The 22,468-nt window shown below is 40.5% G+C and overlaps 7 protein-coding genes across 7 annotated transcripts; 3 read left to right on the top strand and 4 right to left on the bottom strand.

Moving 5' to 3' along the window:
- The first annotated feature begins 1,558 nt into the window (after nucleotides 1-1,558).
- On the top strand, nucleotides 1,559-13,407 carry LOC125774921 (uncharacterized). Its single transcript, XM_049445292.1, has 7 exons — nucleotides 1,559-1,737; nucleotides 1,871-2,593; nucleotides 4,443-4,879; nucleotides 8,513-8,757; nucleotides 11,130-11,550; nucleotides 12,501-12,618; nucleotides 12,686-13,407. The coding sequence occupies exons 1-7, from the start codon at nucleotides 1,726-1,728 to the stop codon at nucleotides 13,079-13,081; spliced, it is 2,352 nt and encodes a 783-aa protein (XP_049301249.1). The 5' UTR covers nucleotides 1,559-1,725; the 3' UTR covers nucleotides 13,082-13,407.
- Nucleotides 4,193-5,265, bottom strand: LOC125762648 (larval cuticle protein A2B-like). Its single transcript, XM_049424993.1, has 2 exons — nucleotides 4,940-5,265; nucleotides 4,193-4,877 (listed from the first exon to the last, which is right to left on the bottom strand). Exons 1-2 carry the CDS (start codon nucleotides 4,949-4,951, stop codon nucleotides 4,347-4,349), a joined length of 543 nt encoding a protein of 180 aa, XP_049280950.1. The 5' UTR covers nucleotides 4,952-5,265; the 3' UTR covers nucleotides 4,193-4,346.
- On the bottom strand, nucleotides 8,340-9,241 carry LOC125762646 (larval cuticle protein A2B-like). Its single transcript, XM_049424988.1, has 2 exons — nucleotides 9,007-9,241; nucleotides 8,340-8,882 (listed from the first exon to the last, which is right to left on the bottom strand). Exons 1-2 carry the CDS (start codon nucleotides 9,109-9,111, stop codon nucleotides 8,415-8,417), a joined length of 573 nt encoding a protein of 190 aa, XP_049280945.1. The 5' UTR covers nucleotides 9,112-9,241; the 3' UTR covers nucleotides 8,340-8,414.
- LOC125762652 (larval cuticle protein A2B-like) lies at nucleotides 11,067-11,708 on the bottom strand. Its single transcript, XM_049424998.1, has 2 exons — nucleotides 11,621-11,708; nucleotides 11,067-11,536 (listed from the first exon to the last, which is right to left on the bottom strand). The coding sequence occupies exons 1-2, from the start codon at nucleotides 11,630-11,632 to the stop codon at nucleotides 11,141-11,143; spliced, it is 408 nt and encodes a 135-aa protein (XP_049280955.1). The 5' UTR covers nucleotides 11,633-11,708; the 3' UTR covers nucleotides 11,067-11,140.
- A 144-nt stretch (nucleotides 13,408-13,551) lies between the features above and the next one.
- LOC125762649 (larval cuticle protein A2B-like) lies at nucleotides 13,552-16,285 on the bottom strand. The gene is made up of 2 exons (XM_049424995.1): nucleotides 15,562-16,285; nucleotides 13,552-15,502 (listed from the first exon to the last, which is right to left on the bottom strand). The coding sequence occupies exons 1-2, from the start codon at nucleotides 15,571-15,573 to the stop codon at nucleotides 14,972-14,974; spliced, it is 543 nt and encodes a 180-aa protein (XP_049280952.1). The 5' UTR covers nucleotides 15,574-16,285; the 3' UTR covers nucleotides 13,552-14,971.
- Nucleotides 16,286-17,237: 952 nt separating this feature from the next.
- On the top strand, nucleotides 17,238-18,138 carry LOC125762655 (larval cuticle protein A2B-like). The gene is made up of 2 exons (XM_049425017.1): nucleotides 17,238-17,644; nucleotides 17,708-18,138. The coding sequence occupies exons 1-2, from the start codon at nucleotides 17,633-17,635 to the stop codon at nucleotides 18,077-18,079; spliced, it is 384 nt and encodes a 127-aa protein (XP_049280974.1). The 5' UTR covers nucleotides 17,238-17,632; the 3' UTR covers nucleotides 18,080-18,138.
- A 291-nt stretch (nucleotides 18,139-18,429) lies between these two features.
- Nucleotides 18,430-19,039, top strand: LOC125762654 (larval cuticle protein A2B-like). The gene is made up of 2 exons (XM_049425016.1): nucleotides 18,430-18,546; nucleotides 18,607-19,039. Exons 1-2 carry the CDS (start codon nucleotides 18,535-18,537, stop codon nucleotides 18,994-18,996), a joined length of 402 nt encoding a protein of 133 aa, XP_049280973.1. The 5' UTR covers nucleotides 18,430-18,534; the 3' UTR covers nucleotides 18,997-19,039.
- The last annotated feature ends 3,429 nt before the right edge of the window (nucleotides 19,040-22,468 follow it).

Here is a 22,468-nt window from a genome sequence, read left to right as displayed (position 1 = left end):
TACGGATATCGACTTTTCCAATAAAAAATAACAAAACAAATTATAAAAGTTTGGAAAGCTATAGAATTCTTCTAGTGGTAGGTACGGTTTTATTTTCAAGCTAATCAACACTAATGTATGCAAATTATGTTTCCCATTTTCATGCAGTTTGTTCATATTTTTTTGTTTCAAATACTAACCATGTCTGGATTGGTTGATCTACTTTACCGAGGTAAGGCACACCTCGCATTCAAAAACAATTGAGACATTTTTAGGCTTTATTGATTAATGAATTCAATCAGCATGATTTATTAAATGATTCATACTTAGTTTGTCCTTGGTTAACCAGGTGCTCTTTGAGACCATGGATATAAATTATATTCAATAAGCTAAATAAGTTCGACAAATATTATACAACCAAAAAAATATCTCCAAAAAATATTTCCATATTTGTAACATTTAATGCTTCGTTGCTATATTGTTTAAATTTCATTCATTTATTAACCATTGATGTATGTAAACCCTTTATAGGACCTCTAAAAAATCCAATTTGCCTTCAAAGACTGATCATAAAATGTCGAATGCTCTTTTAAAGCCTTTTGATGTACAAATGCTAGAAATGGATTTCATTTAGCTTAGCTGGATGTGGTCGTACCTTAAGAAAGGGCCTGTGTCCTTCTGGGCATGACACGGAATTCCGCCCATCGATCCATCTTCGATCGATCGTTCACTAATTGATAAATGTTCAAATTTGAGCTTCGAATGTCGAAATGTCCATCTGGCAGGACGGCATTACTATCGTTTCCAATGAATGGGTCCTTGCGGGAAGATTAATTAGAACACGTGTGGATGTGAAACCACATTCAACGCATACACGTCATGTTATGGAGCCCTAAGCTCCGAGGGTGTCATAGTAGAAAAGGTTCATACAGCACGTGAACTTGAACTATGTGTGCTTCGTCAACGGCTACATGACAGAGGTACTCATTAATTATCTTCTGCTAACCATAGGTTGACCCTCGGTTATGGGCTGAATGTTTGCTCTAATATGAACACCTTGCCGTGGGCAACGCCAGTGGATTGCATATCCATCGGGGTAATGTTCAGAAAAACTGTACCCAATGCTCACAAAATTGAAACATTCGACAGAATCCCTAGCCCCTCTCAGCAATGCTTTGACCCCCAAAAACGCTTCCCCAGCCATATGCGTGTCATATGGATCATTGTCCCTACCTTTGCGTACATGCCATTGGCAGCGGATGCTAATCCGGAGTAGAGTGGCGCACTGAGCCCAGCAGCGGCAAAAAGGTGTGGTTAACGCCCGGAATAATGATCTCATCGGTTGGCGTAAATCCCCTTCTCCATGTTGGGTTCACCTGCTAGCACGTACGATCCCAACCAGCCGGGCTGGTGACCCAAAGGGGTTAGAGTGAACGAGACAGGGCATACGAGGGGTTGCAGAGGCATTGTGACACATTTCACCAAAAATTAGTGCAACCCCCGGCGAGATTCAGGCGGATCGGTTCAAAGTCTGCAGGGCTTTTTTGCCTCGGACGACGGGTGTCGGATGACGGGTTGGTTCCGTTGGTCCCTTGAACTAATCTGTAACAGTTTGCTGAAATCAGTATATAAAGTGAATGTTGACCTGAGAATTAGCACAGTTTACCAAAGCCATCCAGTCAGCAAAGATCGGTGTCTAGTGTTCCGACGTGTCCTGAAAGCATACTTGCAAGTTCGTCAGTCGTGATGGCTTTCAAAGTGCGTATACCAAAAAAAGTGTTACCATTATTTAGTGCACAGTGAATAGTGGCGAGTGTTGTTACTATCATTGCACACTACGTGATACAGCAGTTACTAACAAACACGTTTCATTGTTGCCCACTTTCTTTAGTACGTCGCTCTGTTCGCTCTTATCGCTGTGGCCAGTGCCCAGCACTACCAGCAGTATCAGCAGCCTCAGTACCATCATCAGCCAGAATACCATCATTACCAGCCACAGCCACAGCAAGTGGTATACAAGCAGCCCGCTCTGCTCAAGACTGTGCAGCCTGCTCTGGTCAAGACCGTCCAGCCCGCTCTGGTCAAGACCCTGAAACATGTGGAATATCCCGATGCTCCGGCCGAGTACCAGTTTGCTTACGATGTACATGATGATCACACCGGAGATGTTAAGAGCCAACAGGAGGAACGTCACGGTGATGTCGTCAAGGGACAGTACACCCTGATCGACGCTGATGGTTATCGTCGCATCGTGGACTACACTGCCGATGATCACAACGGATTCAACGCCGTCGTGCGTCGTGAACCTGTTGAGGGCCACAAGGTTGTGAAGACCCTTGCCCCAGTTGCTAAGGTTGTTGCACCACTCGCTAAGGTATACGCCGCTCCGGCTGTCACGAAAGTGTTCGCTCCTCAACCAGTGCACTATCAGCACCAACCCGTGCAGCAGTATTACCATGCTCCGGCCCCCGCTAAGGAGTACGCTCCGGTCGCGAAAGTAGCCCTGCCGGCCGTCGCTAAGGTTGCTGTCCCAGTTGCCAAGGTGGCGTACGCTCCTCATCACGAAGCCGTTAACCACGTCCAGTTCCACGGACCGTCGAGCAACTACAACTACTAAGTGGTCTCCATATCGTCATACACGACTGTGATGGATGTCTGCGAATGAATTGGATTACGATGAATCAAACAATGGAATGGCTGTTGCGTTAACTAATTGTAAATATGAGTGTAAATACAGTGCCTTCAATAACGGAAACGATGGCGCTATAATAAATAACGAAATACAATGGATGTGTATATGAATTTAACATGTGCGTAATTGCTTTAATCTTCATCCGTAAACAAACTCACATACCTATGTAATCCTGGTGGTATCCAACGATCAGCATGGTACGTCCCGGTGAGTAAGCAAAATTTGACTCTGGGATGCGAGCTAAATTTGAGATACGAAGATTCACACACTGCATCACTGCATACGATCCCAGCTTGTCCGCGGCTGTGTTCGTATGCAGTGTCTAACAACGCTATCAACCAAACGAAAATGTTTTTTAAAAAAATCGTTGTTAACAACACACATGCATAACACACGATTGATGTACTGAGTTGCCTCGATAACAGAATTGTCTGTGATCCGATTTATATTTATTTCAAGTTATTTACATTTACAAAGCTATTGTTTAAAGGGCGATGTTTCTTGAGTTTAAACGGACTAATGGTATTCGAAGTTTGTAATTGCAATTTATAGAATTGCTTTGCGATACGAGCAATGTTACGGAACAATTTAATCTCGTACCTCGAGGTATCGCCGTATTTATTTGAAGCGATCACATCACGTAATATCACATTTAAAATAACCGAACACATACCGTCGATAGAAGAGTTAACAACTTGACTAAAATAAGTTATCAATTATGACTCATATAAAAAGATCCATAAGATTGCCATACACGATACAGAGAGATAGGATATATTGGAAGGCCTCACAAACAACACAATATCTTGTCACCACAAAATTGTTCGATCATATTTTCTAAATTAATCAATTCTTGTTCGTTCTGGTTCTGGAACGCATGTGGTTATGAAAACATTTGTGTTTAAGAGACTACGTTCAACGGAAGTTGTCTAAAAGAATCCCAGATACCTGACAGCACTTCTTCTTTCGAGGCACTACATAGGCACTAAGTAGCGGAATAGTCTGTCCTTCCGACAGTCCTTGATGTGCACCCAGGATTGATTATTAAATATAAATACATTTGAAAAAGCGCTCCTGTAGATATGGAAATCTTGTACAGCAGAACTAATAAAAGTTGGATAATTGATTTGAAAGATTTTATTATGCTTTTATGATATTACCTAATTTATGATACGATTAGAGCGCCACAAGGCTGTAGTGTGCTTTAACCGTTTTTTATTTTTTATTGCACATAATAGCAGCAATCTAAAGCTAACAATTTACAAACAAATTTGTAGCCGAAAATAGAGACCTTTGACAGAATAATGAACTAGAATCTGTTATTTGAGCTTCTATCAACTTTCCACATTGAAATGCGATTCGAATTTTCAAATCGTTTCCGTGTAGCCCTAATCGAAAGTTTTCCAGTTGCGCTTAAGCCGCCTCGAAAGATGATATACTTTTCAAAAAGTATTTCGAGCAACTTTAACAAAACATACATATGGACCGTTGAACTATAACGTCGGAAAGTAATACAGTGTATACGTTGGATTTGTTTTTATTTACATTGTATTCGTATTACAATTGAACTAGCATGAATGGAAGATGAAGCAGCATGACATGAAAGGTGAAAATAGACAGTTGGTTCGATTTAGGTTACTCCGTTCAGGCGTTGTCTTATCGATCTAATGGCCACTTAGTAGTGTTGGTTGTAGTGGGGCTGATGGCTGTAGTGAACCTGAGGAGCGACAACTTTCGTGATTGGAGCGCTGTACACCTTGGCGACGGGCAGAGGGGCAATCACTTTGGCAACTGGGGCGATCGTCTTGACGATCTTGTGTCCCTCAAGAGGCTCACGGCGAACGACGGCGTTGAATCCATTGTGTTCATCGGCGGTATAGTCAACGACACGACGGTGACCATCAGCATCGATCAGGGTGTACTGTCCCTTGACGTCATCACCATGACGTTCCTCCTGCTGGCTCTTGATGTCTCCGGTATGGTCGTCATGCACGGAGTATTGGAACTGGTACTCAGCTGGGGCTTCTGGGTATTCGATATGCTTTACGGTCTTGACCAGAGTGGGCTGCACGGTCTTGATAAGAGCAGGCTGGATGGTCTTGACAACGGCCGGTTCGTGATGGTACTGGTGGTACTGTGGCTGGTAATGGTGCGGGTCGTAGTGCTGAGCACTGGCAACAGCCAGGAATGCTACGACTGCCAGAAACTGTGAAAAATTATAACATTACAGTACACTTCACCATAATAATTCAAGCTGTCTGTTCTTACTTTGAATGCCATTTTCTGTTATTACTGATTGAGGAGTCTGTTTACCACTCTGCTTGCTGGTGTCCTGCTGAAGGCTCTCAATGAACTGATGCTGATTTGATGCTAAAATTCGCTATTTATATCCGAAGCGATCGAGTCCCCCAAATTGTTGAACTATCAACCCCTAGTGATCGGTTGCAGGTCGTGCCTTGTCAGTAATGTTCCACCGCGTATTCTTGCCAGTTTGCCACTTCCAATGCTTCACATCGCTTTAAAATTCGCCGGTTGCTATTTTTTGCCAGCATTGATTATCTTTCGAAGTTTTTTGACTACCCTTCCTACAATCTGTTCAGATAGTTCGTTTTGGGCAGTACATGCAAAATATGAGTTTTGTTATTTTTTCCCTGCGTTGCCTCCGCCTTCTCTTCGCGAAATCATTCACGCGTAACGCTTGCGGGCATGATTCAGATGTTGCAAAAATCTGTCTCCCTACCATATTGAAAGCCACCAAGTTGTAGGGTCAGTGTCGTAAAGCGGGTAGACGAGTCGGTAAAATCTATTTAGTATGTCACTCAGTTCGGCCTCATAGTCCACCAGTTGACCAGCATCATATGTCAGACTGACAATCTTAGAATGGAGAAACATTTAATTATTTATTTAATACGCCGATATTCCAAATGTCCTCCAGGTTGTATACGCAAAAGACACGTATAGTAGAAAAGTTATGTAGGATGCTCCAAAACATTTTAATATTTCAATCTTTGAAATCGTTTACGAAAAAGCTCTCTTTGCGACGTTAAACGGCATCCAACGGCAATTTGCTCTAGGGCTATCAAAGAAACGATGAAATATTTATCTACCCTATTATGCTAGGGTTGCGTGCATGGCGATTTCAAATCGATCTCCCATGGAGCATAAAAGATGCCTCAGGTACAAAACTTGTGCCTGATGAAGCTTTGAGTTAGGGTTTCTTTCAATTTTGGCAGCAATATGCCTGAAGGTAACCTAGTCGTGCACACCATGACCTTAACATTCGATCCTGCGTCCAATTTCTCACGGAATCAATATGTCAAAAATCGTCCGTTTATCTGAAAGGGTTGTATTATGGTATTTCTTTCGTTGTAACTAAATGATGAGAATGATAGGATAACATAAGCCTAACGCAACATTTTGTTGCAACTGAACCGCACGCATGAACACGTTAACACAAACTATCGAATAAAGCCTCGATGCTCGAAACAGCTCTTTCTCTCATATAATACGACTGAGGATGTAATATTCGGCTGTAATCTGTATCAACTCATCTTATATATCTTTACTTTGGAATATATAGGGGAAAACTAAGACTTCTAGCTTATAAGGATCTGGCTACTATACTAACCAATTGTTACTATAAGCTAAATTTAAACACTTTCAAGAAACATCTTTAACCTAATTAATAGTTGCACATTAATCTCTCTCTCTCTCTCTCTCTCTCTCTCTCTCTCTCTCTCTATCTCCTCTTGGCTTAACAACCTCTAAGGTCACGCAGGCCCTTTTTTGGCTTACTAGAGATATTTTTACCACGTAGCCGGATAGTCAAGTGGGGGACGGTCGGGGTGGAATTTGATAAACGGTCCTCCTATGTGCCACAGGCGCTATTCATCACCTACTCCAGCCCCAATTAAACAGTTACCTTAAAAAAAGTTGCATCTATTGTTTTAGTTTTAACAAAATCATGAATGTTTAACTATAATTGCTGTAAGGGCAATGGTAACTTTAGCATGAGCTTAACATAATATAGCATTACTATATTAGTGCTCAAACGAGGATAAATGCAAAATTATTATTTGCAAATCAAAGTATTCCGTATTTCGATACAGGTCTACGTTAATATGAAGAAAAGTCGCAAAAAACTTAAATAATTAATGCTTAACATTACGTCAATGTAGTGAAGGTAATTTCCGCTGAAAAACTTAAATCAACTATGATTATTTACAGGCACATCTAAAGATACGTGAGTATTGTAAGTTATAACTTACAAGAAATAAACGTGTTTCAGATCAGCGACCTTCGCGTAATGTAAGATAAAAATTACCAGGAACATACTGGTAAGGGCCGGGCCACTCCCATCCATAACATGTGTAACGACTATTCGTACTCTCTCCGAGAAGGTAGTCCCAGACATTGACGTGTTCTTTTTTATATCGTCCATGGTTATACTGCTGTTTTCACTTTCATTCCATTGACACACATATTTCCCACAAGCAAGCAGCTCAGTCCACACTTAGTCGACCGTTGTTCCTGTTACCCCGTTCGTTACCTACCATCCCTAGCAACATGCTGAGTCCAACCTGCACGTCACTACTCCAAAATAAAAACTTGTTCCCCAGCTGCCGGCATCCCATGATCTCGATCGAACAATTTTGGATCAAGAGTATCGTGTTTCGATTATATAACACCACCATTCGACTACTTTCAAGGTTGCCTTTCGGCTCGCCTGTACAAGACCCAGAAGAGTTCGCTCGCCAACTACTACCTGGAGGCGATCGCGATCTTTTCCCCTTCCGAGAGTATGCACTTGAGAAAAAGAGTGAACGAGAACGCTCTCCACACGCATGCACTCCATCTGTGGAATCTGCAACTGCGAAATGAAATGTCCCGATTCTTGGCTGGTACGGGGTGGGAAGGTGATCACCACAAATCGGCCTCCCCAAAACTGGGGACTCGTATGTGACCTGGGGCCTGTTTTCGGTCATCCCTTCTCTTTCGTTTTGCATCGCCTCGTCGATAATAATTGAGGGCTAGTCCACGCACTACATAGCCAAGCGACCGTCCAACATAGTAGTTCGGGTTTGTTCCAAAACCCTTTCGACGACTGCAGACCCGAACTCACGACTTTGTGTTCAAAGGCGTTATACTTTTACCGAAATTTCAACCGCCAGTGGCCCATGGACAAGCAACCCGCATTTGGAGAGTGACACATGTTTTCTTTCGTTTTATTTTCGTTTTTGGCAACAATCTGTGATCCGTGGAAACCTGTTTACCCGCGTTTTGGAGGTTATTTTTTCCCCTTCTTTGGATCGCTTCAAATAGAGTATGTCTGACAAGTTCACCACTTGACATGGTCACTTTCTTTGGAGATGTGTGTTTTTGTCTAATCTGCTTGATCGTGGTTGGAGACATGAATGGTTGTATTTCTCGTTACGGGAGTCATCAATGTTGATGTCAGCTGCAATTACTAGGTCTATTACGATTCTCAACATGCAAATTTACCTGCATGATGATGTGCTGTAAAATGTGTTTCTTGTTTACATGTGTTAAGCGGGACGTATTAATGTAGACATTATGTGCTTCGACTGTAGTGTAACTAAGCTTATTTTCACGGCAATACACATTTTAAACGCAAGAGTATAATACAAACTATTAAACAAGAGTAGTATTTGAAAATGGAAACTTGCTATGCTAAATTTATTGCAAAAGTACTGACACTATACGAACATCCATACAATAACGCTTAGTAATGGTAGGCAAGGCTTGGTGCAGAGAAGCTTACAGTAGCTACATGAGCTGGAGCAACAACCTTGGTAACTGGGACGGCATATTTGGCAACAGGTACGGCCAGCTTCAAGGTCGGAGCTACATAATGGGCCACCGGTACGGCTACCTTGGCAACCGGAACCACAGTCTTTACCAGCTTGTGTCCCGTCAGTGGTTCACGGCGGACGACGGCGTTGAATCCGTTGTGCTCATCGGCGGTATAGTCAACGACACGACGGTGACCATCGGCATCGATCAGCGTGTACTGTCCCTTGACATCATCACCGTGGCGTTCCTCCTGCTGGCTCTTAATGTCTCCGGTATGTTCGTCATGCACAGAGTACGAGAACTGGTATTCGGCGGGAGCTTCCAGTTCAACTTTCTTAACCAGCGTTGGCAGCAGAACTGCATTGGCAACGCCCAGGACGGCTAAAGTAACGAAAAGCTGAATACAAAAAATTATAGCTTTATTGAAATATTTTTCAAACTTCCTGAAAAGTAGCTATTAACTAATTCACTAACTTATTACAACTAAATCAATAACGATTCATTACTACGTTAATACTCACTTTAAAAGCCATTTCGGTGATTGTTGGTGAATTGACTGTGCCCTGTATCGAAGCTCTTGCTAACTGATGTAGTTCCGCTAGTATCTGCTGCTTTTTATAGTTCATTTTCTAACAAATATTACTAGAGCATCCTACCACGAAGTTCATACCAACATACCTTACATCAAGTTCAACTACTTCTGCGGTAAAACCTGCATCTAACGTATGTCAGTGTGACAGTGGCATACATTAAACATTAAAAATCAAACACCAAAAACCGGTGGCAGAAGAAACGGTTCATGCTTAGTCGCAGGTATTTGCTCTAATCACCCCATAAAATCAACTCAATTTCATCTTAAATCTCTCGGTGTAACGTGAACCAGTTCAGGGTATACAGCACCTCCATCCAACTACCTCATAATACCAGCCAAATTACACTGCATTTCATCTACCAAATAATCCGCCCCTCAGTCGTGCATCGAGCGAGATGTAACTGAAAACTGGCTGACAACTAAACAGCCTTGCATTAGCGGCCACACTTACCCGCAAAAGACGACTTGCACCTACGCAAAGGACGTAGCAGCAAACGCACACCAAAAACCCGTTTTCCCAACGGTTCTTCTGTGACTGTCAATATACCGAAAAAACGTATAGTATGTTCAAAACGGGGCCAAAGGTGTAGCCGACCGAACATTTTTTTTTCGTCTTACTTCTTCTTTCTTTTACTCTCCTACTTTATGTCTCCCGCGCACGAAATACTGTCACCAGTGCTATTACTTATTAATTTGTCACTTCATGCCACATGTCTTATTTGAGCTGAGCAAATAATCCTATTACCTAGTGTCTCGTATGTACATTTCACACTCGCTATTGCACAGATTATGTAAGGTGTAATTAAAGAAACATTGGTATCATCAGCATTCAGCATTTTTTACAACGCCCATTCCGACGTCCAAAGACGTGCCAATTTTGTGCAGATAATGCTAGGTCTTGGGCGGATGTAACAATCCGCGATTCTTGTCAGAATGGTCAGAGCAATGGTATTTTGCAAGACAAAAAAACATCGACTTGGTAATGAAGTAATCAAAAGTATGACAGCGAAATGCAACTGGCTTCATTAACACAATTTTTCAATTGATGTCGGGAAAAAATGTTTTAGGCTATGACTAACATAGTTTCGTTATGACAGTTGTGTCTCACAGCATGAAATCTGATGTAATGAGCATCAATCGCTTCAGTGTGTCATGGGTTCGGGGTCTATGGAAATAGCCGGATTATGATTAATGTTTAATGCATGTGCAATTTAAATTAAGTTTTATTTTTATAAAGCAAATCATTGGCAACGCTGGTTTCTTATCATCGCAGGTTTTGTTTTCCTGGGTGTAACGATCTATAGAATTAATTTTACCACGTAATCGACTAGCTAGTTCTTATTATGGATGAATAATCCGTAATTATGAATACGAATGAAATTTTGAATTTGAACAAGATTGAAAAAAAACTATCAGCTCTATGGTAGTCAAGACCTGAATTGCTTGTACTGCATCATGTATTTCAGAGTAGAAAGTAACATTTAAGGTTTTAATTACTAAATAAAAGAAAAACGCATAATTGCAGTTTCGTCAGATGTGATGTTCAAGGCAATTTTTCATGCATACAATAGTTTGGCAAACTAATAGCAAAGATTTGCTTATCCAGCTATTGATTAAATACGATTCCTTACACATTGTATTGTATTGCAAATAGTATTGTGGCGAATATGTAGTTACTTATTCTCGTAATTTAATTAAATTTAAATGCTGTTAAATATATTTCACTACCAATAATTTTGATAATTTTGTAAACATATAATTATTTTTAACAACGATTGATTCAAAAATTTAAACTATTTTCATTTTGATCATAATTTATGCCTTAAAGAATTTCATAATCATGCGCTATTTTATGTTTTTTTTTATAATACGTCTTTGGATGTTTAATCTGACAAGTTTATCAACTACTGCAATAACTGTTTACATCGTAACCGCTTGTATGCACAATAAAACGATATGAAAATTCATTTGAAAAACAAACAACTGCAATTATTTAACACAATTTTCACAGTTTATTTTTACAAATTTTCAACTAGTTATGAATTAATACAGATTTCGATATCCTAGTAATGGTAGGTTGGGTACGCAACCTTAGCCACCGGGACGGCGACCTTGGCGATCGGGGCGGCATACACCTTAGCAACTGGAGCAATGACCTTGGCGACCGGGATGGCGGTCTTCACAGGTTCGCGACGAACGACAGCATTGAATCCGTTGTGCTCATCGGCGGTATATTCAACCACTCGGCGGTATCCATCGGCATCAATCAGCGTGTACTGTCCGACAACGTTGTCACCGTGACGTTCTTCCTGCTGGCTCTTAATATCTCCGGTATGGTCATCGTGCACAGAGTATTCGAACTGGTATTGGGCTGGAGCATCCGCGTACTCGATGTGTTTGACGGCTACAGGAAGCACAGCAGCACTGGCAGCGGCCACCAGAGCAAACAGGATGCAGTACTAGTGAACAAAACGCGGGTAAAAGATTTAATAAATATTCATATTGCTATTTCGGTTGTGCCTTCATTCGTTTAAAACACTTACTTTGAAAGCCATATTTTTATGGAAAAAATCTTATGTGAATAATAACTGATTGCACGAAGGATCGGTCTGCGAATGATGTTAGACATTTTAAATTCCTGCTCTTTTATACAGCACTTCGAGCAGCCCAAAACCAACTATTTACTACGTGTAGAAAATACCAATACGATTTACATTGATATTAACCTCAAATAGTCGATCCGATTTTAGCAAGCCAAGTATCCTTGATCAGTTGCTCTAAATAAACCGCTTATACAATCTAGGCTTAAACTGCAATCTACACGATTACTCACCATGGTTTTGAGTACATACTATTTCCGACGTAGATGTTTTCATTTTGATCGGATTGACACTACAAGTATGCTTCGCTCTCATGAATTAGCTCTACGGCCAGGCCGTTCTAAAGTGCAAAAAACTTACTGTGTTAGTGTGGTTTGGCTTTCTATATACTTTAGTTTCATTGCAAATTTTGAACACTAATTTCAATCAACCGCTACATAGGAGCTAGCACTGGCGATACGGATAAGTGAATAAAATGGAATAGCCAAAAAGGTGACCAGTCTGGTCTGTCTGGTGTCATGTACGCACCTTTCGACAACACGTGACTTTTCTGCAGAAATCGTGCTCGTAAAGCTGGTAGCACGTTTCCACCCTAGTCAATTGAGACAGGCGTGGTAAAATCTGTAAAGAGGAAGAGGACATTACCGTGATTCTGGTGGGTCTTTGAATGTATGGAAGGTTGAATATAAGTGACAGATAAAACTGTAGCAGATTCGATAAAGGCTTTGGTGGGGAAAGCCAATATTAAAATTTGCGATCAAATTTTACATAGCATGTGGGAGGTCTTTTTGCCATCTAAATTGCAAGGAATGACATAAAATAGCATAGAACTTGTCGAAGAATCGAGTATAAATATTCCAGCCCGAGCCAGTTCCAAGTATCAGTTGTCTATCAGCATTCCTACAGTTCAGATTTATAAATCAGCTAAAATGGCTTTCAAAGTAAGCGTCTCGCACGAAGTACATAGTAATCATTTACTTAATAATTTATCCGCGTTTTGTTCACTAGTACTGCATCCTGTTTGCTCTGGTGGCCGCTGCCAGTGCTGCTGTGCTTCCTGTAGCCGTCAAACACATCGAGTACGCGGATGCTCCAGCCCAATACCAGTTCGAATACTCCGTGCACGATGACCATACCGGAGATATTAAGAGCCAGCAGGAAGAACGTCACGGTGACAACGTTGTCGGACAGTACACGCTGATTGATGCCGATGGATACCGCCGAGTGGTTGAATATACCGCCGATGAGCACAACGGATTCAATGCTGTCGTTCGTCGCGAACCTGTGAAGACCGCCATCCCGGTCGCCAAGGTCATTGCCCCAGTTGCTAAGGTATATGCCGCCCCGATCGCCAAGGTCGCCGTCCCGGTGGCTAAGGTTGCGTACCCAGCCTATCACTACTAAGTTGTTCAGTCGAAACCTTCCTAACTAGATGAATAAATTATTTCTTTTTGTAAATATTTTCTCAAATTAAACGAAAACTGTATTTTAAAAAAAATAAACCAAGAAATACTTACCAGAAAACGTATTCCGAATAGTTCTCTTCGAAATTAGAAGATTTACACTTAAGAAACATTTCCCTGCCGTATCAAATCTAAAATGATAAAAGAATATCAGAACATGACATTCGTCATGAAATAGGAACTCATTGAATTCAAAAATATTGCGTAAAGGACTACAGTAGCCCGAAACCAATAATGTAATAATTGAAATTATTGTATGATACATACTTAAAGAAATATACTATACTACTACTACTACTACTACTACACTTAAGAAACAGAATAGTTGCTTAAAATTCCTGTGTTAGGTTTGAGTAAAATCAGAGAAAGTCACACATTTTTCCTGCCATGTGCATAAATGATTAGTTCTGTGTTGCATCTATAAACTATTTTTAGTTGGGAAAAAAGGTTAAATCAGTTTTAATTGATTTGCATACCTGATTGTTTTGTGTTTTATTTGAATCCACCGGGATTCAAATGCTTGAAAGTAGGGATTCAAAAGCAAGAAAAGATTTTTTTTATTTGACCTGTTCATAAAAAATTAACAAATAAAGGGCAGCTCGGTGGTAAGTTAGTAGCAGAACTGGTTGCTCATACGACAGGACCGGTACCATTTTAAATTGAATCCGTCCTCCGCAGGATTGAATATCCAGCTACGCGTAAATTCAAATTAAGTTAATTACAAACGCCTTAGCCAGGGTCTGCAGATTACATCGTCCATTATTTCTCATCGTTCATCATTTTCTTTTATAGTTTACGTTACAATTACGTTACGTTCATTAAGTTCAATCACTCATTAATTTAAATCCTTCATCTACCACAAGCATTACTACAATTGTACAAGTTTCTCATTATATAAATTTCATAATAAAAATTATACACATATTCATTAAATTTTCAATTAATATGGTAACTAAAAACATAATCCATAACCATAATAACTAATGTTTAGAACTCATGTTTAACAAATATTGATTAAGCCAATGTTTTTGGCTGAATTATTTAATTACCTCGCTTTTCTCAATTGTTGGTTTTTGAGGGAAATTACAGTTTACCTGTTTTAGTTATTTAAACATTATATTATGGTATGGTCAGTATACTTTTTTCGAGGAATAATATCGAGGTACGATATTATGGGATCTTTCTTACTTGCTAAGCATTGTATGGATGTGTATATTTTATATTGTTTTATGCTATAATCCAAATAATGTTCGATTAAGTCAATGCAATCTTTCCAGTTTTATTGGACTTGAAGATAATTTATGATTTTTGTACATTTCGGTTTAGTAGAGGGGTTTTGGTTGATCAGGCATAATTATAAAAAATATCGTTTTGTTATTGTCCCCGTTTTGTATAAGATGTTTCGATTATCCACGCAGCTTTAAACATCAACTTCATACCAAACTTATGTTAAAGCGAATTTATTAATTATTAACGTAGCTAATATACTGCATGTGTCATAAGAACCCCATTATTGCTCTTCTAAATTGATCTCGATTTTTTGGGTACTCTACTATGAAGTTCGAATTTCGTAATATATTTACTACTAGTAGAGGTTTAGATAATTATACAAAGGAATTCATTATGAAACTGTGTTCAATTGAGAGTAAACAAGAAAAAATATTGTATTTCCTTAGTATACTGTACCAATATTTTCAAACAGTATACAAGTAAGCAAAAAGTTAAGTATATGAAATAAAGAACAAGGGCTTGCACATGAAATATTCAAGAGAATATGTCAATATGGATTGAGTAATAACATATTTTATTAATTTATGTTAACAACATGTTTTCAATACTGATAGCTCACATTTCCACTTTTGAAGCTGGTATGTGAACGTACATTATTGGTATGTTTGGATGCGTACACTACCGGGTGGTGTACATTTGGTACAGTCTGATGCACTTTTACGAGATGCACTGCCTTTACACGATTCACTGGTTCAGTGTGATGCACTGCTGGAGCCAAAGCTATCGATTTCACAAGCTTTACCACAGGAACTACCTCAACTTTCTTGTGCAAAGCAACCGAATAGACACCCTTAATTGGTTCGCGATGAACGTTAGCAACGAATCCCGTATGTTTGTCGGCAGAATAATCCACTACACGACGATACCCGTCCGCGTCGATAAGACTGTACTGGCCAGTCACTTTATCTCCATGGCGCTCTTCGTGCTGCTGTTTTATGTCACCAGTATGAGCATCATTAACAGAATACTCAAAATGATACTCAGCCGGACCATCATCATGTTGATGATATTGCACTACAGGTAATACGGCAGCTCCAACTACTGCTACGGTAAAAAGCATCACAAAACATACCTGCAAAAATATTTAAGTTTGGACACATTAAAGTCTTAAGAGTACGGAAATTAATTTACCTTCTGTTGCATGGTGAATTTGGCTACACCGCTGAATGGACACTGCTACGAACTGATGTATTTTGGGGAATGATAAATTTCGTGATATTTCCTACGGTTTTATACCTTATGATCACTTTGATACATGTGGATTACACACTGCCTGTTGTTTACAACAATAGGCCTTACACCAATTCAACTGTCTGCTTTATAACACCAACGCCAAAATGCGTATCCTAAATGTACCGAATACTTGACCAATAGTTGACAGGCTACAATCGTGCAGATCAGATCGAAGCCGGATTTAAATCCTGCTTGAAAACTTGAACTAGTTTGCACTATTGCCAAACAGTAAAACATGCCTGGCTTGCATCAATCGTATTTTATTGCAGACATTGACCAACCTAATTCGAAATTACACAACTATAAATTATTATCCATATGCTGATATGTCTTTTAAAACGTCCATCAGGTGGCACGCGAAACGTTATATCTTGCAATATGTACACTATTTAATAGCTCTTTGCAGTGCTATCTCCTTCAGTACCACTGTTGTACCGAGTATAAATATAAACCAAACATGTACATGTTCTTCCATTTCCGTGTGAAACATCGATAAGAGAACATATCCAGTGTCTACATTTTCTTATTCACCTAATTTTTAACGTCAATTGAATAATATATACCAATAGTATGAAATTGTCAATTTTTTATTGCAACCAAAACCCCGCTACAATATTAGGGTTTCTTTCAATTGCTGGAATATATTTCAAGAATATTTACGCCACGTCATTAGAAAGTACCTCAATATCCGATACACCTGATTACGCATTTGATTACACCGTGAATAGTCGCGAAACGAATGACATAAAATCACACGAAGAAAGGAAGGTTGGAAATGCTGTCTTTGGAAAATATACCGTGCTGGATCCAGATGGATACATACGAACCGTGGTGTACACCGTGGACGAAAATGAGGGATTCGAAGCCAAAGTGTCCCGGCAACTGAAAACAAAACCAAAAATAGATCGTAACCCGAATGGTCGATTGCAACAAAACAAAAAACCGGGTTCGGTTGTCAGGCGTCGGAGATTATTTCGATTTCAAAGCCGTGAGAAGGAATGTGGATTTTTAAGAGGAATTTTTAGTCGTATAAATTTATAAATAAAATTATAAACATTCAAATTAATAAAATTTTAAACAAACATATAAATTATTACGTAAATATGGTAACAAGCATGCGCCACAATCACTAATAAACATTCTGTTTTAAATGAACTCTTTCTATAATTTATCTATATTATAAATAAAATGTTTGGTTGAAACATTAAGTAAGTGTTGCATAATTTAAATTACGTATCAATATGGTAAACTTCCAATGCACTCATTCAAATCATCGTATCGATCAAGCCGATGCTATTCCTTTGAACCATGCTTGAACAAAAAACTACAATGTTGTAATTACTTCCGATACATAATCGCTATTGTGCGATGGGTGTTGCAAAACTGTTGTGGTACTGTTTTCCGTTCCACAGTAGCAGTGGCAACACTGGAAATATAGTTGAACATCCCTTCCAGTTGAAATCTGCCACCCGATTACCATTTACGTATTGCCATAGCTCGTTACTTATCACTTTCAACCGGTTGTGGCTGATGATCTTCACATTGAAACCCGTTTCAATGTGAATTTCCTACCACTGCAAAAACGAGCATCTCCAGCATCATTGCATTGCATTTCCTGATTCGCTACCAGTTCCAGCGAAACCGGCCCCCAAACTCCTTTTCGATCGAACAAATGTAATATTGGTACAGTTTTATGAACGACGGTTGCCTAATTGAAGATAAAAAAGCATACATAGATACACTTTTACCATCGGATAGAAGAAGATAGATGTTCCGTTTATGGGCAATGTGAGGTATCTTGCTGCTTAGGCATCAAGCTTTCTTAAATGAAAGTGAAAAGCTCTACCAAGGAGGATTCAATCACTGGTATAAATAGCATCACAGGAAATCGAGCCACACTCAGTGAATGGTAGATATCCGGAAAACTCGCGTTCGCACAATCAGTGGCAAATACATTTGAATACTCAGCATGTTCCTGAAGGTAAAAAGAAGCAACGTGATATTATGATTATTGTGTAAAACAACAGTTTCGCTTAATCTACAGATTGTAGGAATTCTTGGTCTAGTGGCTGTTGTTTGCGGCCAAAACCACTACGGTGCGCATAACGATGTTCAACATGATGTAGTGCATTACCATCATGACGAAGAGCATCACGGACCGGCGCACTACGAGTATCGCTACGATGTCCATGATGATCACACTGGCGATGTGCACGGCCAACATGAAGCCCGAAAGGACGACTCCACACATGGGGAATACTATCTAATCGATGCCGATGGTCACAAGCGCACTGTCAAGTATCACGTTGAAGGCAAGAGTGGATTTATTGCAGAGGTGCATCGGGAACCGATCAAGGGCTTTCACGATGCTCCGGCACATCATAATTTCCATCATAAGTTTGAAGAAAAATACTAAAACCCGTTTTAACAGTCATTGTAACATAGTCAAGAATAAAAACCAACAAACAATGTAAATCGAAGGCTTGTGTCATTCCGCATAACATACGTGCCGAAATTCAAATGTGTTGAAATTTCACGTAAAGCGTCAAACGTATAATCGCAAGAAATCATGAATGAAATAACTGTAGCGATATTAGTACAAAAAAGTTACCATAGCGCCCCAATACCTTTCACTTTAACTTAAGAAGTCTGGTTCAACCGGTTGGAACATTTGGCAAACCGTGATCGCCGTGGCTATAACAACGTACTCTCGATTTTCGGTAGTTTCATTGTCTTTTTACTTTCCTTAATGATTTTCTGATAGCAATGAGTGCTTTTCATTTCGCTATATAAAGTAATGCCAGCCGTAGTTTTCGACATCAGAAACCATTTGTTCGCACTCCAAACAACACCTCACTAAAATCCTACAAAATGTGTTCCAAGGTACAAAATCCAACCCATTCTTGTTTGGATGTGTTTTCACTAATTTCGTATCCATTATAGATCATCGTTGTTCTTGCTCTTGTGGCTGCCGTCAGTGCTCAGTCTCACTACGGCCATCAACAACAACACCAACCTCAGCACTATCACCACGAAGAAGAGCATCACGGACCAGTGCACTACGAGTATCACTACGATGTGCACGATGACCACACTGGCGATGTCCATGGACAGAAGGAGGCCCGTAAGGACGACTCCACTCAGGGCGAGTACTATCTGATCGATGCCGATGGCCACAAGCGTACCGTCACGTACCACGTTGAGGGTAAGAGCGGATTCATCGCTCAGGTTCACCGGGAACCGATCAAGGGATACCAGGCGCCTCAGCCTCAGCACCACTACCAGCCGCAATACCAACATCAGGCTCCTGCTCACCAAAACTATCACCACTAAACATTCCTTACATCAATAAAAAAACACCTAGTTAATTATTCAATTCTTCTGCATCATTCCATTATATATCACAACCTTCTTTAAATTCTGGGTTGCTTATGGAGTATTTTTTGACCAAAATCCTATGTTAAATTCACTCCTTCATTTACAAGGATTTGTTAGTTATACAAACAAATAACTAACACCGCGGCGGTTACCCATGCTAACGGCCGCCTAACTTACTCGGACCCAGACGGCGATTCTCCAGCGACGATTCTCAAAAAGTGCGCCACATAAATTGCTCCTGTATACGCAAAGATTTTTAAAGGATAGCTACGCCCTGGCATCTTTCTGGCCTGTTGGAAGGTGTCATGGTTAATCCCTATCTTTAAGAAGGGCTGCAAAAACGAAGCGACCAACTATCTTGGCGTAAGCTCCCTGTACGCTCCTGCCAAAGTATTTGAGCTTCTTGCTTATGAGCCGCTGTTAGCCTCTGCAACTGATTGCTTTTACGAAAATCAGCACGTGTTTGTCCCCAGAAGGTCTACGATGACAAATTTAGTGCAATTCGAGAGTAACTGCTATAAACCCATAGACGCTGGCTCCTAAGTTGATGCTATCTACACAGATAAAACAGCCTTCGATAGTGTGTCTCACACTATTTCACTTGCCGGGCTCGATAGACTAGGATTACCAGGAATCATGGCAACATGGTTGAGTTCATATCTGAGCGATCAGTCATATTCAGTTAAACTGTGGCTTCTCGACGGTGCTTCCTGAAGAGAATCACTGGGCTCCTGAATGGATTCATCGACTGTCCACTGCTGCTTTCGTCGGTATTCTTCCAGGAGTAAAAACCAGGACGCTACGAGATCGGACAATGTTATCCATCACACTGGTTTGTATAAGTTGACTTCTCAACACAGTCGGAGATGCGTATGAACTCATTTTTGCGTTAATTGTAATTGTATTGTAAATAAAATTATTATAATAATAATAAATTGTAATTATAATAGTAATAATAATATATTAATTAATTAATTTCGGATTGCTGATAAAAAATAATAGTTTGCTTCGTATATAAGCATCTTAAAAAACGAAAGAAGACCGAGTAATTTACCAATTGAGTATTTGAAATTTCAATAACCAAATGTTGTACAATTCTTATCAATTAAATTGATTTTCGATTTGTCAGCATTTTGTATATCAAATGGTATCGTTAATCGATTCAAAGAAAATAGCTCTCAACAAATTCTAGAAAAATTTTTACCATATAGCGGATAAAATTTCAAAGTCATGCTGTTCACTAGAGTGCGAGGAATTCTGATTCTTGTGAGAAACAAAACTCATGTTTCAACTTGTTTGATTAATGTATCGACAGACACATTTGTAAAACACAAACTAAAACTGTAATAAAAAAACAAATTGCTATCAAAATAGTAGTACTTACGTATTACAAGTATTACTCTGATGGCTTCTCTGATTATGATGTCACTCTCCTCATTTGGCCAAATGGATAGGGTCAAAATAATTTATGATCCTCTAAAGCTTTCCTGGTGACAATATCAATCCTTCTCCTTAATGGAACGGCTCTTTGTATCCTTCCAAACGACTCTTCTAAGTATCTTCAATTCACGTGTATGAAAAATTATCGTTTCCTTTTACTGATTCGATTCTAATCATAAATGCAAATGAGTATTAGGACTATGAGGATTGCACTACGAGACGGATGAAGGGATGGTTTCGGTACCTGTATCGACAACTGTTCCCCAGGATTCGGTTTGGACCAACACTATGGAACGTTATGTACGATGACCTTCAACCTGTAGGAGACGCGTGCGGACATTATCGGGAGGGACCCACAGGAAATTAGCGAACTTGCTACGAGGAACCAGGAGACGATCGAGCGTTGGATGGATGGTGTGGGTCTGAAGCTGGCTCATTGAAAACCGGCTACATGATCTTCTGTACTCATCATAACCCGCAAGTAAGTCATCTAGGAGCGGCTGGACACACCATCGTATCCACGAAGACGCTCAACTAGCTTGGGGTCGAGCCGGGCTGCAAACAGCACCACGGCCAGCATCTGGAGAAGGTTTGCACCAGAGCAGTAGAAGCAGGAGACCCCTGGTTAACGTTTGGAACAACATTGTCCGTTACGCAACACCTGCGTGGGGATGTATGCTGCTTCAAAGAGATAGTCATCGAACCACAATTCAGAGGGTACAGGAGTTCTACAGGAGGTACAGGAGGGTACAGGAGCCAGCGCCTTCCAAACGGTTTCATACAACACCACTTCCATGGTTGCGAGCATCCCATTAGTTCTTTACCTGGAGTAGGTCGTCCGATGCCACGACGATAAGGTAGAAAGGGGAGGTTAGGCACCAGACATACGGAAGCAACAACGAGAGGAGACCATGAGACGCTGGCAACAACAGTGGACAACCAAAACGGAGCAGCATTATGTCCTAGGTAAATCGTAGGCACGGAGAAATTCATTTTCATTTTCCTCAACTTATTACAGGGCATCTTAGTTTGGACTGCCGCATAGATCATCCTCAAAAACCCCTAAGTGATGTGGAACGAGGAAAGTTCACCAACGGCAAGAAGGCGATAAGGAGGACAAAGACGGCGGAACGCAGAACAAGCAAGGCATCAATAACAACCGCCGCAACCGCAACAAAGGACAACGACAACGGAAGCAACAGCAGCAGCAACGAGTAAACAGAGCAGCAGCAGGAGCTAAGACCTACCAAGAAGTAGCGACTACGGGCGAGCGGATTGGAGCAGTGGCAGCGGAAGGAAGACACGAAGCAGTACCACAGACAACTAGGAAAGACGACGCAGAAGTAGCCTTCAAAGTAACAGTCATTAACAGGATGGTTGCACTGAACATACGATCTCGTATGGAGTACTACGCACAACAGCGAATCGGCATAGTTAGGAGTGGTTTAGTTAGGGTCCCATTAGCTGCCGGGTCCGCTTCACGGGCCGAGTGTCACGATGAATTCCACAAAACCGATCTCGCAGGGAATGGTTTGTAGACGCGGACCGCCCTCCGAGGTGGATATCTTTTGAAGGATCCCTTCCCGTTAACAAAAACAAAAAAAAGACTTGTATTTATCACGTAGCCGGAAAGTCAGTCCTTGCTATGGGAAGACGGTCTGGATGAAATTTGGTACTCGGTCCTATAGTGTAGAATCGGCGCTGTTTGTCACATACACAACGGGACCGACCCTTAATGTATTTTTTACGCAGCCGTGAATGGAGGAATGCAGCCCTGAATTGAGTTTCCTGGAAACGGCACCAGGCCATGTCTTCGCGACGTGCTCGACTATGAGCAGGCCAGAAATGATGATGATGATGAGTTCGACATTTATAAAAAAAATTCAGTGCACTAAACATATCTATGTAAAGTATATCCGACACATTTACTTCTGATATTCAATCAAGTGTTTCACTCGTTATCAAATGCTTGTCGAGTACAATTATT

This window comes from Anopheles funestus, chromosome 2RL (assembly GCF_943734845.2).
Source record: "Anopheles funestus chromosome 2RL, idAnoFuneDA-416_04, whole genome shotgun sequence".
Lineage (NCBI taxonomy): Eukaryota > Metazoa > Arthropoda > Insecta > Diptera > Culicidae > Anopheles > Anopheles funestus.
The sequence above is the reverse complement of the archived record's forward strand: the minus strand, read 5'-3'. Positions and strand labels throughout refer to the sequence as shown.

Coding starts and splice junctions, on each gene's coding strand:
- LOC125774921 (XM_049445292.1), top strand. Junction 4,880..8,512: donor TGCTACGACTGCCAGAAACT/GTGAAAAATTAT, acceptor ATTTGGCAACAG/GTACGGCCAGCTTCAAGGTC. Junction 8,758..11,129: donor GCTGGCTCTTAATGTCTCCG/GTATGTTCGTCA, acceptor GAATTAATACAG/ATTTCGATATCCTAGTAATG.
- LOC125762646 (XM_049424988.1), bottom strand. CDS start 9,111: ATGAACTATAAAAAGCAGCAGATACTAGCGGAACTACATCAGTTAGCA. Junction 8,883..9,006: donor TCACCGAAATGGCTTTTAAA/GTGAGTATTAAC, acceptor TTTTGTATTCAG/CTTTTCGTTACTTTAGCCGT.